Here is a 14899-nt window from a genome sequence, read left to right as displayed (position 1 = left end):
AACAAAGATGAACAGAAGGGAATAAACCACTTTTCAACAGTAAGTAGAATACTGTGCCATTTCTTACAGAATTTTGCAGTTATAAAACAGCAGAAAGAGCTCTGCACAGTACCTTAGGTATGAAGGGCAACTTAAACACAGACAAAGAATATGGTCTTATGGGTTTAGGATACTGCACTTTTGCTATAAATAAATGCAGTGAAAGGCAGAATTTAACTGCTGTTATTAATGTACATTAATTTCTGTCAGTGAACACTTACGAAGCAAGTTTTGTTGCAAAGAGTCAGAGCGATACAAGTTCACGTGGTTCTTCTTAAAAACATTCTTCAGTAGCTGGGCTCTTTCAGTTAAGCTAGAGAGAAAGTAGACACATGAAGAATATTTACTTACTAATTATCCTATCCCTTTATTTTTGAGTCTGCTCAATGGGAATTAATTGTTAAATGAGAAATGTCCACCCTCCTTTTTCTTTCTATATTGTGCCTAATGAATTATTAAGATGATGATTAAAAGCTTGCATGAGGACAGATTATTAAGTTCTGACCCCTGGTAATGATTTTACTTGTTACAGTGCAGGCAAAATATCTTTTTGAAACACTGCTGTGTGCTGACAACACAAATAAATGAAGAATACTGTGAACCTTTGAGTGTGACTCCTTTAGAAACACACAATGTAAACGGAAGGCACTGTCTTCCTTAATGTAGCACAGCTTGAATAGTGCAAGGCTGAATTAGTCCCTTTTATCTTACATAGAAAGCGCTCCCAGCCTCTATTGACACAGTACCCCAAAGGGGTGGGAAATGAGTGGAGGGAAAGTCACATTCATGGTTATCAGCTGTGTGTACAGAAACATTATTTCCATGAAAAGTGTTCTAGAAAGGAGCTTTCCCCAGGAATCTCTAGAAGGTGTTTTTCTGGAGATCATACCCAAAAAACAGACTACTATCGCTGCTAAGGTTGGCCACCTCAGCCCACCTCCTTCCTTCCCAGCACTACTGAGTTTGTTGTGTTGTATGATTACTGTGCTTTAGTGTGACTCAAGGTACTCCCCATTTCAGCCCAAGTGGAAAACAGGAGCATTAAACATTTTTTAAATTGAGACTCAGGAGTCAGCCAAATGCTGCTAACTGTAGTGAAACAAGTAGCAAAGGCATTGGGTTTCCTTTCTGTCTTGCACTAAAGTTCTCTCTAATAGGAACATACATTACTAAATAAATACCAGGTACATGAGCCATAGCTAAGAAAAATTTCAAAATCTGACAGTTTTAATAACATATTAAATATGTGCAAGGGACTATATTTTAAAAAAACCCAAAAAGACCTCTTCAGTGTCCTCTTGATTTGATATGCACTGTGAATTACAGCCTGTGTTTCAAGAAATACCAACCTATCACTTAAACACTTCAAATGCTGAAAAATCCAGCCTACTCTCAATGTAAACTGGTCTAAAATTAGTTCAATTAAAAAAGAGATGCATCTTATGTATAATGTGAGTACACAGTGATTTGATATTGCTACAGTTTTGCTAGATTAGCAAAGTTGTCTCTCGTGCAATGATGTAGTAAGAAAAACAGATTTCACACACCTTATGTTACCAAGTTTTGATTACCCAAATTACTTTTTAATATTATTGTCAATTAGTTCAACAGACTTAACTTCTCAGGCTATCAACCAGACTAAGTGGTGCAAGGAAGGGAACTAGACTGCTTTCCTTACTAGATCACCATTCAAGCCACTAAATTAGAAACGTTCATTCTTCCTTAAGTGACTCTACATTTATATATGAAGAAAAACCACTGTTTAGAGATGGAGAGACTAATGGTTTATCTCATCTTTCTGTTACCCTCTAGTCTGGTAGTTTAAGCATATGGTGAAAGCTTGGCTTTTCTAAGTTGGAAAAGGAAAATAAACCTACTATTTCCACACCCATAGAGGAATGCTAACTGGAAAATCTGCAGGGTAAGGTGATAGGCAGGGGATACTGCTTCTGTGGCCATGTTTTGAATGAAAAGATGGAATGAGACTCCCTTGTAAGAAAAAAAAATTAGGTACCAATTCCAGAAAGGTAGTTGGCATCTGCTGACTGAATCAAGAATGGAGAGGCTGAAGTACTGAAACACATCTTACTCTCAGTGCTTTCCTAAGCTAACTCTCTGGGGATTTTTTTCATCCTGTTTGCTCCTCTATGCTGTGTAGGAGCTTTCTTTTTTAGTTCAGAGCTGTAAACTGTTTAAGTGACAACATTAATAAAAAATTAGGGACTGAAATCTAAACTGTAAGAATACTGAGACTGGATAAATAAATCAGTATTTTCATGTAAAACTGGAAGCCAAGGAGGTGGAAGACTATGGATACACTTAGTTACAGTTATCAGCTGCATCTCCTTTGAAATACATCTGTGAAATCCTTATTAATTTGAGTTGAAATAAGAAAATTTCCATGAAATGTCTGACATGAATAAAAATAATAATAAAATACTTAAATAAAAATATTTTATTTGAAACATTAGCATGTCTATTGTACCATTCCTAGTACCATCATTCCTTGCTTGTATTCCTGAATGGAATGTTCAGATTGAATCACAGAATCACTAGGCTGGAAGAGACCTTCAAGATCATTGAGTCCAACCCATGCCCAAACACCTCAACTAAACCATGGCACCACATGGAGTGCCACATACAGTCTTTGTTCAAACACATCCAGGGATCCACCACCTCCCTGGGCAAACCATTCCAGTACTTGATCACTCTTTCTGTAAAAATCTTTTTCCTATCATCCAACCTATATTTCCCCTTGGTGCAGTTTGAGACTGTGTCCTCTGGTTCTGTCAGTTGTTGCCTGGAGAAAGAGACCAACCCCACCTGACTACAGCCACCTTTCAGGGAGTTGTAGAGAGTGATAAGGTCACTCCTGAGTCTCCTTTTCTCCAGGCTAAACATCCCCAGCTCCCTCAGTCGTTCCTCACAGGGTTTGTGTTCCAAGCCCCTCACCAGCCTCATTGCCTCCTCTGGACACCCTCAAGTGTCTCAAGGTCCTTCCCAAACTGAGGGCCCAGAGCTGGACACAGCACTCAAGGTGCTGCCTCACCAGTGCCGAGTACAGGGGAAGGGTGACCTCCCTGCTCCAGCTGGCCACATTGCTCCTGATCCAGGCCAGGATGCCATTGGCCTTCTTGGCCACCAGGGCTCCCTGCTGGCTCATGTTCTGGCTGTCAACAAGTTCCTCCAGGTCTCCTTCTGCCTGGGCATTGTCCAGCCACACCACCCCAGCCTGTAGTGCTGCAGGGGGTTATTGTGGCCAAAATGCAGGACTGGGCACTTGGACTTATTAAAATTCATCTTATTGGACTCTGTCCACCCATCCGACCATTCCAGGTCTCTCTGCAGAGCCCTCCTACCTTCCAACAGGTCAACACACACTCCCAGCTTAGTGTCGCCTGCAAATTTACAATGAAAGACTCAACACCCTTATCCATGCTGTCAATATAGACATTGAACAGAGTGGCCCCAGCACAGACCCCTGAGGGACACCACTGGTGACTGGCCCCCAGCTGGATGCAGCACCATTCACCACCACTCTCTGGGCCTGGCCATGCAGCCAGTTCCTAACCCAGCACAGAGTGCTCCTGTCCAAGCCACGGCCTGCCAGCTTGTCTAGGAGAATGCTGTGGGAGACAGTGTCAAAGGCCTTGCTGAAGTCCAAATAAACAACATTCACAGCTTTTCCTACATCTACCACCTGGGTCACCTGGTCATAAAAGGAGACCAGGTTGGTCAAACATGACCTATTCCTCCTAAACCCATGCTGGCTGGGTCTGATACCCTGGCGACCCTGTAATTTCTGTGTGATGACACTCAATATAAACTGTTCCATAACCATACCAGGTACTAAGGTCAGGCTAACTGGCCTATAATTACCAGGATCCTCCTTCCCACCCTTTTTGTGAATGGGTGTCACATTGGCCAGCTTCCAGTCCCTTGGAACCTCACCAGTGAGCCAGGACAGCTGCTAAATCTGGAGAGTGGCTTCACAAGCTCATCTGCCAGCTTCCTCATCACCCTGGGATGGATTCCATTCGGTCCCATGGATTTATGAACATCCAAGTTGTTCAGCAGCTCTCTGACTGCCTCCTCCTGGATAACATGAGAACCATTCTGCTCCCTGATACCAACTACCAGCCCAGGACAGTTGTCCTGAGAACAACTTCTTCCCACTAAAGACTGAGGAAAAGAAGGCCTCCTCATCTGCGGAGTTCCCTCCCTCATCCAATAGAGAAAGGCCTCCTCATCTGCGGAGTTCCCTCCCTCATCTAATAGAGAAAAAAGGTTGGTCTTACCCTTCCTTTTGCCATTAATATTTATGAAAACATTTTTTATTCTCCTTTACAAAAGTTACCAAATTAAGTTAGAACTGAACTTTGGCCTGCCTAATTTTTTTCCTACATGCTCTAGCAATCCCCTGAAATACTTCCTGAGGGACCTGACTGACCCTCCTTCCAAAGATGATGATACATCCTCTTTTTATTCTTAACTTCTTTCACAACCTTGTTGCCCATCCAGGCTGGATGTTTGCCTTGTCAACTAATTTTTTGGCAAACAGGGACAGTCTGTTCCTGTGCCCTCAAGGTCTCTGTTTTGAAGCACACTCACCTTTCCTGGACTCCTTTGTTTCTAAGGGCTGCTTCCCAAGGAACTCTCTGAATAAGTCTCCTAAATAGGCCAAAGTCTGCCCTCTGGAAGTCCAGTGCAAAAGTCTTACTGATGTTCCTCCTCATTTCACCAAATTTCATTGCTTAAATGCTAAGCAGTGAAAAGATTACCTTAAACTTTTACAATAACATGAAGTAGGCACATATCTTAGTTAATGCATAATAAAGTTTCCACTGCACAGATCTGATTGCTGGTAAAGAAAATACAAAATACATAGGAAATACACTTGAGAAAAGTGCTTTCAGCTATTCAAGTACTAAATTCTGTTCTTTTTCTATACTTGAAATATTGTGGGCTCTCTATTATAAATCACCCTGTTGCCATTCAAAAGCATATTTAAATATCTACATGTGAAGCCAAAAAAAACATGGTTTCATAATTAACCAATGTTAGATCACAGTAACTAAAATGCTTGTGCTCATTATGTGTAACTATATGGACAAGCAGAATATTAACTATTTTTGAACATGAAATGTATACCTTTACAGGCAATTAGACACAGTTATAGAAAAAAAAACATTATTATTTTATGAATTCCTGCAACCCTCACAGGAAAGAATTTCTTCCGAGTATCTAAACTAAACCTACCCTCTTTCACTCCTATCACTACATGCCCTTATAAAAACTCCTGGCTTTCTTGTAGGTCCCATTCTCAGTAAATATTTAGATACACACTGATTACAACAGCTGTCCAATACAAGAATCCTGACCTGTTATCTCTGGAAGCTGAGACCTCTATTTAGTGTTGTAGTATTTCAAAAATGGGGGTGGACAGAGAGGAAAGGTTTCTGAATTATCTTTCTCACTATTTCTTAGTTATCTTTTAATCATCCATTGATTTATATATTCTTAGGGTTTTTTTGGCATTTAATGAGAACAAACCCTTTTTCTGCTGTAACAGAAAATGGTACTCTCACAGATATGCACACACTAGAATAAGAAAGTATCATGTATATATCTTAAACAGATGTAGAGGATATTCCTCACCCATTTAACTACTTACTCTGTACTGGTAACTAATTAATCTGAGTTTTTGCAATTTAGGAGACTCAAGAGTGTTTAAAAAAGTTGAATCAAATTTTTGTAGATGCAAGTAAGTCAGTTCATCAGACCATTTCCTTAACAATGAATACTTTCTCCATAAAAGTATTCTTTTATGAATACTCCATCACCTGAATTTTAATACATTAAAAAAATAATGGAGGGGATAAAATATTGAGAAATATTGAATTGTGTAACATCCAGTGATTTGCACACAAGGTTGCTTGTATCCTTCAGAAATACTGATTTAAAAGTAACTTTGTGGAGAAGAATTAGATCTAAGAAAGATATTCTGGCAGGTAACTAAACAGCGGTCAGGGAGCCCCCATAACTATTTAACTGTGGGATAAATAGATAATTACAGAAGCAGTGGTGAAAACACCAAGTTCATTTTACCTATATAAAAAGGGCTTTGGAACACGTGTGTAGAATGAGGGAAAAGCATCCTGCCTAGACAACTGCAGTTAAAGCAGCTGAATTGGGAATACAAGGGAAGTTTTGGGAATGCAAGTACGAAATACTAAAAGGTAGATTACCTTACTTTTTTCTACACCCACAAGATGTTCCACTTTTAGCACCATCCTAACACTAATACTTGCTTTCTTTCCTGAAACTCATACTTCTACAGTTTTTGGTCTTTGCAAAAGAGGACAGAGCACACATTGCTTCAAAGCTCAGCACACTGATAGTTGAGTGGGTTAATTTGGAGGAAGATATTTCCCTCAGTCTGCTTGAATGACCACTGCCACTGGAGAAAAGCATCTGAAGCAATCAATTTACATCACCTTTAAAAGCAAGAGAACTTACTCTTGCAAGCAATGGTTAGGTCTTGCAGTGATGAAGGAAAAGTAAGCTTGAAGGAGGAATTGCCACCAGCTAGGGGATTCTACAGTACTTCCACTGTGAAGCTGCTGCTACAAAGAGAAATATAGAGCCCGAGAGGAGACTGCATGCAGGTGTGTCCTCTTCTGTAACCCACCACACCAAACTAGGTGTTCCATGGCTGGCAGGATGAGCTTCCATAACCCCACTTCCTTGTTACCAGGAAAGATGAACCCAGCTAGAGACAAAACATTCTTGTGAAAGTGCTCGTACAAGCTGGATACTGTCCCATTAAAAATGATGGTTATCACCTTGGTACATGATGTAACTTGATCTCAACCTGGTAAATCCTAGTAAACTGATTCCCGCTGAACTGGAACAGGGATACAGTAAGATTGCTAAAGTATCTTTATGAACAAAAGGTACCTTCTGAAAATTGAACCTATAGTAAAAGAAGTGGCTGTGTTTTTTTCTGGTCTCTTTCTGTGCATAGCTTGGTAGGAAAAAAGTCTTCTTGGCTATGCTTTTTGCCATGAAGATACTAAAAGAACAGCAGTCCAAATAAAAGAAAGAACAGGAAAATCAAGTATCAGCAGTTTTGGCTTTTTTTTAGACTTCACAAATCTCATGAAAATGAAAACAAGAAAAGAAGGGTCTAGCTCAGCCAGATGGCACTAATGAATTGGAAGGGGGGGAGAGGGGGATTTTGTCATCTCATACATTCAGCGAGTCCTTGCCACAAGTTCAGCTTGGGGTTAAAAAGTCTGAAATATTTTGGTGAGTGCACACCTTTATGCTGAGTTTACATGTAGAAAATGTTCAATTGTTCAGTTTTACCTTCTCCCTTTTCAAATTATCTGCCTGGTCCATGAAAGAGGACGTTACAAGGGAATTCTTGTAAGTAAAAAATTTTACTTACTTCATATAGGTTAATCAAATTAGTTTGCTCTGGATTGGAATTAAATACAAAACCAGCTTATTATATTCAATTTCAGAAAATACTAGATACATTTTTTGGTTTTTTTCTATGCTACTGAGCAGCTTTTATAGAATTTAATTTTTGTTTTTGTGCTTAGGCCCTGTTTACGGCTATACTAGAAAATGATGCAGATTTAAACTCATTTTGTTCTAACCCATTTTCTTCTTCTTTTGTTTGTGAATTAATTGTTAACACAGGCAAAAGTCACAGAATTAAAACTGCACCTCGAGCTTGTTCTATACATAAGAACCAGAAACCAGTCAGCTACAAAGAAACATATCAGTTAAAGCTTTTGGTAAAACCTCTGTGTAAACCTATGAAAAAACACAGGCTCAGTAGACCTGAAGGTCCTTCACAGATGCTTTTCATTTGTACAGCTTTTGAAAAATAACCTTTTGTCTTTGATACATGTATACAGCTAAAAATATTTAGCTTTGTTTTTTAAGACAATGTTCTACATATTTTTACTGTACCTCTTGCCATGCACAACTGCCCCAGGATCCTCAGACTTCGCTTCCAACTCCTGAACTTCATCTACCAGTGTCTTGTAAGTAGCTCTCTTTACTCTGTAAGTACACACAAAATACTGCCAGACTTACTCTTCTTGAAAGTATAACAACAGATACTTTAAATGCTTTTATAAATATTCAATTTATAAATCCATTTTCCCTGACTTGAAACTAAGGAGAAATATCAAAAAACAAATCTAAAGAACTTATTTTATCATCTGTTATTGCAAATTAGAAACAAAAAATAGTTATTAATAAAACACTACAATTATTTGAACATTTAAAATAGTAATAACTCTTGTATAAAGTTTGTAACAAACAAAGACAGTAAAAAAGAATTTTACAAAATCACCAGAATTGCTCTTAATTTGTTTTTTATTATATTAGTAATTAGAACACACATTTAAAAGTCAGTACTCTCTTCTGTAAACACTGGTATTTCCGTACTCACACTTTGTATACTATATCAAGAAGTAAAGCTGTCATAGGAATACACAGAAGTCCCATCCAGAACACTCCAGAGCTGAACATCATAGCTGCCTGAAGAAAAAATGCACAAAACAGGATGTCATGACAAGAACTAGCAAAAAAAAAATCTTAGAAATATCAAGTAGTTTGTGGAGGCTATCAAAAGCAAATTTAAATGAATCATTCTTGTCTGACTAATGTGAAATAGAACTTGAACTCCTTTCTAAAATCCCCTGAGTTGCAACATAAATCCAGTAAATAGTAAGCACTATTTCAGGTCAAGAAGCTGGTAGAAAGATACAGTGCTTAGCTCTTTGCATGGCAGAATCAACCCTCCACAATGCTGCTCTATACAACTGTGATGATTACAGGCTTTTCCATTAAAATCAGATTTATCAAAAATCCACCCTTTCCCAACTTTCTCAATACATTACGAGCATAGTTTTTCAACTTGCAATCTACTCTAACAGGCTATAAGAGTTTCTGACTCTCATTTGGATACTGGACACTGTTACAATTACCCTGCAATATAACTTGGATCAAAGTTTTCTCCCACAGAACTCGCTGTACCACAGTTCCCACACTGACACAGACTCCTGTTAAACAGATTGATTAAAAATGAGAAATAAGGAAACAACTATTTATGTAATTACGAAAATATGCAACATATTGTTAAATGAAGATTTCACCATTAATACATGGTGAAATATTTGAAAACCACGTAATTGTTTTTATCTGTGTATCTGTTTTTTCTGTACACCACTATATGTAATACATAGGAATTTCTTCTGTTCACAACTTGGTCTGTAGAAATACTAAAAACTAAAATCATAATGAATGGCCAAAACAAACATCACAATATATGGACATCAAAGAAAAAATGTCTTTACCCTTCTAATTCACACTGAAATGTCTACATTGATAATATTATGGATGCAAAGAGTATGATAAATACTTACTGAAGCATGTTACTGCAGGTTTGAATCGCAGTCAGTATTAGAAATACTTTTATAATGTAATTCAATTGTAGAGAGGCTGAAAGTAACACCACTACATATCAGTAGTGTAGTGTAGTTTCAAATCCTTTATTTAATTACTTGGAGACTAATTACTTTCACAGGTTAAGCCTTGGTAAGTAAAATAAATAAGCCGAAATTTTACTAGTTTTAATTAACAGACAAATAGTAGGTAGTTTGCAGTAGCTGAATTCTAATTTCTCAACATGCATACATGAACATTTAGGAATTATACTCAAACATGTTAATATACAAAAATAGAAGCTAATTATTTTCAGGAAAAACCTAATTCTCATATAAGGAAAAAATTCAATTTACCTTGTTTTGTATCCAAATTCCTAATGACATTGATTCTTTGGAAAGCATTAGAATGTACTTAAAAAATGTGGTAACCTTCTCATGACTATGTTAAAAGGACATAGATATTGCCCTGAGATTCTACTAAGTACTTCTGTCAACAGCTGCCAGCAAAGGTGTAAACACTGAGCAATAACAGGTTCAGAATAAAACAACTCATATTTTCAAAAGGGAAAAAAAAGGAGAAAATTTTTTATCAGGAGGAAATGTATTAGAGTAAAAAATCTATTAGCAGTCACTTTATAGGCAAAACCCGACTTTTGACATATTTGATGAAATACTCATTTTCTAGAACAGGAGCTAATAGGAAATGTCTGTCATAAATGCATTTTGCAAGACATTTTATAATTACCTAGTAATTAGATAGACAGTTCCCTTAAAAACAAGAAAAAAAGCATAATAATGCAATTTGAACTAATTATGATGGTTACTTCCTATTATTAACAACATTTTTTAATTTATAAGAACATAGCAAAGAGCTGTCCTTGTGTTAGCCACCCGGTATTAAATGTTTGCTGGTGAAACAGCAAAAGTGATAATGTAGGTCTTAGGATGTTAATTCTGACCATTGTAATGCTAACTATGAATGAAGGAACAACTGGCGCCTACTATTCACTCCATCCAGCCTTTGGCTTTACAAATGAACAACATGAATTGAGGTAAAAAAAAAAGTTTTTCTGCGTCATATTTGAAAGCCTGTCAGATTTTTTTCTTTTACAGAGTTAATCCAAACCTAAAAGATTTAAAGCCGACATTCGCATTAAAGACAGAGGCCCTCTTTGTATTTTTTGGATGAAGAGGGGAAAAAATAAAATCCCACAGAGGTATTTCCTTCCTTTCTGTACAAGAAAGCTCCCCCCTCACTCTGTAGAAAACATTTTTGTCTCTAACTTTTCACATCTCTCTACACATAGGCAGGTCATCTGGGAAATGGCAAACCAATCCCTTTCAGACAATGGCACTAACAGGAGCAGCCTGTTCTGGGGACGGACTCTGGCTGCCTCTGTTTGTGGTTTACAAATTGTTCCTAATGTGAGAGATTTGTGCTCTATGCCAAGTCTTCCCCCTTTAGGCCTTGTGAAACCAAATGGAATCTGCCACAAAAGTGGCTCCCAGGGGAATTCAGAAGTAATCCAAAATGAGAGCTGGGAAGCCCAGTTTATTGAAGGACTTACAAATCCTGCAGGGAAGATAAATAATTTGTTGTGTGTGTAGCTCATGCTCAATATTAAGACTTTCTAAAATAAATTAACATTTTTTTTTAGTTTTGATTTTTATATAGGTTCTCATTTTTCAAAAAAGAAAAAATTTCTGAGGAATGTTCCTTTTCATGATTTAGTGGCAGACAAGAAATCCTGGCTGCAAAACATTTTTAAAGAACTGCTGAAGATGTAGTGCTAGGAAATTACATGTCAGAATGAACAGAGAATATTTGCTTTTTCCTCATTATGAAATGATCTGCCAAAACAGCTGGCTCAGATTTTAAAAAGCCTTTCAAAATAAGAAGAGAAAGATGAAAACAGTGGTAAAATTCTTGCTGCAGAAAAGTTCACCCTTTTCAGTTTATCTATTTGAAATATCATCGAGGGTACGTCTCCTTCCTATAAACTAAAAAGCTATAAAATGCCTCAACATCATCAAACCAGCAAAAGTTTCTCTTTTCAACCTACTGAAAAACTTCATTAGTAGTAGTTATGTGCATGTGTTTGCCTTCATATATGCCAAAGTACTTACTGTTATAGTAATAAAACAGATCTGCATTAACTTCCAGTGCAATGAAGTTCCTACAAGTAAGTTTGTGTATTGCCTCTAGTCTTTGCTAAGTAGTTTAAAAAACATCTTTTAGCTCCTTCTAATTAGGAACTGCGTTACTTAGAATTGCAAAGAATTAAGTTCCTCTCTGTTAGGATCTCTGGTTATTAGGTACATTAACCAAGACAGACCACGGGAAGCAGAGAAGATAAATTGGGCAGTTCAAAGATCAGCTCTGCTATTCCTGTTTGAGTGAATGAGAATGTAACTACTGAATATGGAGAAGGATCTTTGAAGTATATCTGGGAATAGCAGATTCTGGCTCACGAATAAATGTCTGCTACTAGACCAAGTACAATTAAACATGAAGGTTTGAGGAGTAAAAATGGAAGCTACCTATTGGGAATTAAATGGAAAAATAAAAACCCTTTAGACAACTCCTGAAGTGAAAGACAAAAAGAAAACTTTAAATATAAATTACTAATTCGTTAAAATATGTTAGTATCAGAATGGTAACATAATTTGAGGCTCCCAGGTGAGGACAGATGACTAAAATGGATATGTTCTATGTGATGAAGTCTGATTAACTTAAAAAAATCATCAATAAATCAATTTTTTTTAAAATTAATAATATTCTCCACAAATGTACACTGAAACTTTTTTTCCCCCTAAACAAGATGTTCACATAGATATAGAAAGGAAGACATATAGATTACTGATTTTTGTTTTGTAAAGACTCACAGGTCTTAAAAGACAAGCTGGAAAAACTTGGAAGGGGGATGAAAATGTGCTAAAACTCTAGGATAATGCCTCTAAGGGCCTTCTGCTGAGGATGGGAAATATTTTGGACTACGAAGGAAAAGCCTAGCTTTTATTGTTGAATTATTTCAATGTTCTTGCAAATTTAGTACACCAGTTATTCCCTCTGAAATGAAGAAATGAAGACAAAGAAGGATAATATTTTAATCCAGACTGGTAAAAAAGCAGTGCAACAGCAAAAAAAAAAAAAAAAAAAAAAAAAAAAAGACCAAATACCCTAGATATTAGCAATTGAAGAACGACTATATTCCACAAGTTTTGTGACAATGAAGTGAGAATTGATAGACTTTGGTATTTGCTTACCATACAGAGCTCAAAGCACTTTTTTGAAATACAGATTGTCAACTCAGTTATTTGTCAGGTTCCCTTCAATGCATGGCACAGTAATTCTCTTGTTTGGAGGAATATAGAGAAATCATTACTTCCCAAATTTTAGGGGCCTTATTTATAAATCTCCCTGGCTAACACTGAGGAAAAGCACCATAGCACCATAGCAATTTTTCTTAAATATACAACCATTTAAATTTATTTATTATGCTGTATTCTGGAAAAGTTATTAAAAATATTCATCTGTTTTTTAAAAGTGCAAGGGACAAGTATCCATTAATAGCATCTTTTACAGCTGGAGGGACAACACAGCAGGGTGCAAAAACACCAAGATCCTCACAGAGAAGCTGCTGATGTATGGGCTGGATGGACTGTGAGATACATTGAAAATGGGCTGAATGGCAGCTGGTGATCAGTGTCAGGCTGGCTGGAGGCCAGTAACTGAAAGTATACCCCAGGGATCAATAGTGGGTCCAGTTTCATTTAACATCTTCATTAAAGATCTGGATGAGAGGCAAAGCGTACCCTCAGGAAGTTTGCTACTGACACAAAATGGGGGGAGGAGTGGCAAATGCAGTAGAGGATTGTGTTGCCATCCAGGGAAACCTCAAAGGGTTGAAGAAATGGGCTGACAGGAATCTCATGCAGTTGAACAAGGAGGAATGCAAAATCCTGCACATGGGAAGGATCAACTCCAGGCAGCAGTATATCCTGGGGGCCACCCAGCTGGAAAGCAGCTGGGCAGAAAAGGACTTGGTCCCAATGGACACCAAGTTGAAAATGAGCCAGAAATGGGTCCTTGTGACAAAGGAAGTGAATGGTATATTTTGGTTTCATTAGACAAAATATTGCCAGCAGAGGGGAAGGCAGGTCCCCTCTACTCAGCAATGAAGAAGTCACACGTAGGGAAGTCTCCAGTTCTGGGCTCCCCAGCACAAGAAACACAGATACACTGAAATTAGTCCAATGTCCTGAAGTGTCTCTCATGCAGGAGAGAAACCTGAGATAGCTGGGACTACAGCCTAAGAGAAGGCTTTGGAGGATCTCTCACCCCAAGTGGAGGGTGCAGAGACAGAGCCAGGCTACTTCCAGTGAAGCCCTGTCATGGCACAAGAGGCAAGGAGAGCAAACTAAAACTTGAATCTGAACATCAAGCGAACCTTTCACTGTGAGGGTGGCTGAACAGGGACACAGGTTGTTCAGAAATGTTGTAGTGTCTCCATCCTTGGTAACACTCAAAAGCTGCCTGGACACAGTCTGGGACAACTCAGTGCAGTGTCTGAAGCTTTAGACCAGATAACTGCAGAGACCTGTTCAGCTGTTCTATGATTGCATTCTATCCTAAATACTTTGCTTTGTAGGCTTTGCTCTACATTAGACTAAAACCAATTCCCACTTTTGGATCAAACTTTAGACAAACATCTTACTAGAGAAGACTTTTCATTAGAGACCAAAGTATCTACAGTTTATTTTTTAATGTGTTTTTGTGTAAAAAACACCAATGTAGTAAAGGCATTAAAGGATGCATATCTAATATTTTAATAAGCATGATTTCATATAAGCAGGATACTTGGCATAGTATAGAGAGAAGCAATACTTAAGAAACCAATGCTGTCAGTACAGTATATTCTAAAACACCTTTTCTACACAGTGCAGCTAAATCTTCCCAAAAGAAATATTACTGTTTTTCACAAGACTTCTGAAAACCTCAATCAAATGATCTTAAATTCTGTAAAATACATGCTTGGACCTTAACTCCAATTTCCGCCAGTAGTTTTATAAATCCCCTGGGTCAGGCAGAGCAGAAACAGATGGTGCTCTGGAGAACTTTACAGTGCATTGTCTACAGTACAACCATAAATTAAACAGTTCTGTGGATACTGAACTTTTGCTTTAGTATCCATGTCATAATTCTTATTCAAGTAAAGTATTATAATTCTAAGCTATCTTATTAATCATATAGGTGTAAAAAAAAGAGGCCTAACAATTCAGAGCACAAAACAGTAACTAGGAGCATTACAGACTGATTTATTTTTCACCCCTCCTCAATTACAGGTTTGCAACTCAGACCATAACCAGATTTTTTTAAGAAAGAGATA

General features: G+C 37.6%; 1 protein-coding gene across 3 annotated transcripts in view; it reads right to left on the bottom strand.

The window, feature by feature from the left end:
- Window positions 1-14899, bottom strand: part of ATP8A1 (ATPase phospholipid transporting 8A1) — a 100732-nt gene that overhangs the window by 4559 nt on the left and 81274 nt on the right. For all 3 annotated transcript variants that reach the window (XM_058024035.1, XM_058024036.1, XM_058024034.1), the window contains 3 exons: window positions 8513-8601; window positions 8026-8118; window positions 261-352 (listed from right to left, as the gene is read on the bottom strand). In XM_058024035.1, the coding sequence (XP_057880018.1) occupies window positions 261-352; window positions 8026-8118; window positions 8513-8601 (274 nt within the window). The remainder of the gene's footprint in view (window positions 1-260; window positions 353-8025; window positions 8119-8512; window positions 8602-14899) is intronic.

The sequence above is a fragment of the Melospiza georgiana genome, chromosome 5 (assembly GCF_028018845.1).
Source record: "Melospiza georgiana isolate bMelGeo1 chromosome 5, bMelGeo1.pri, whole genome shotgun sequence".
NCBI lineage: Eukaryota > Metazoa > Chordata > Aves > Passeriformes > Passerellidae > Melospiza > Melospiza georgiana.
This window is presented reverse-complemented; position numbering and strand designations above follow the sequence as displayed.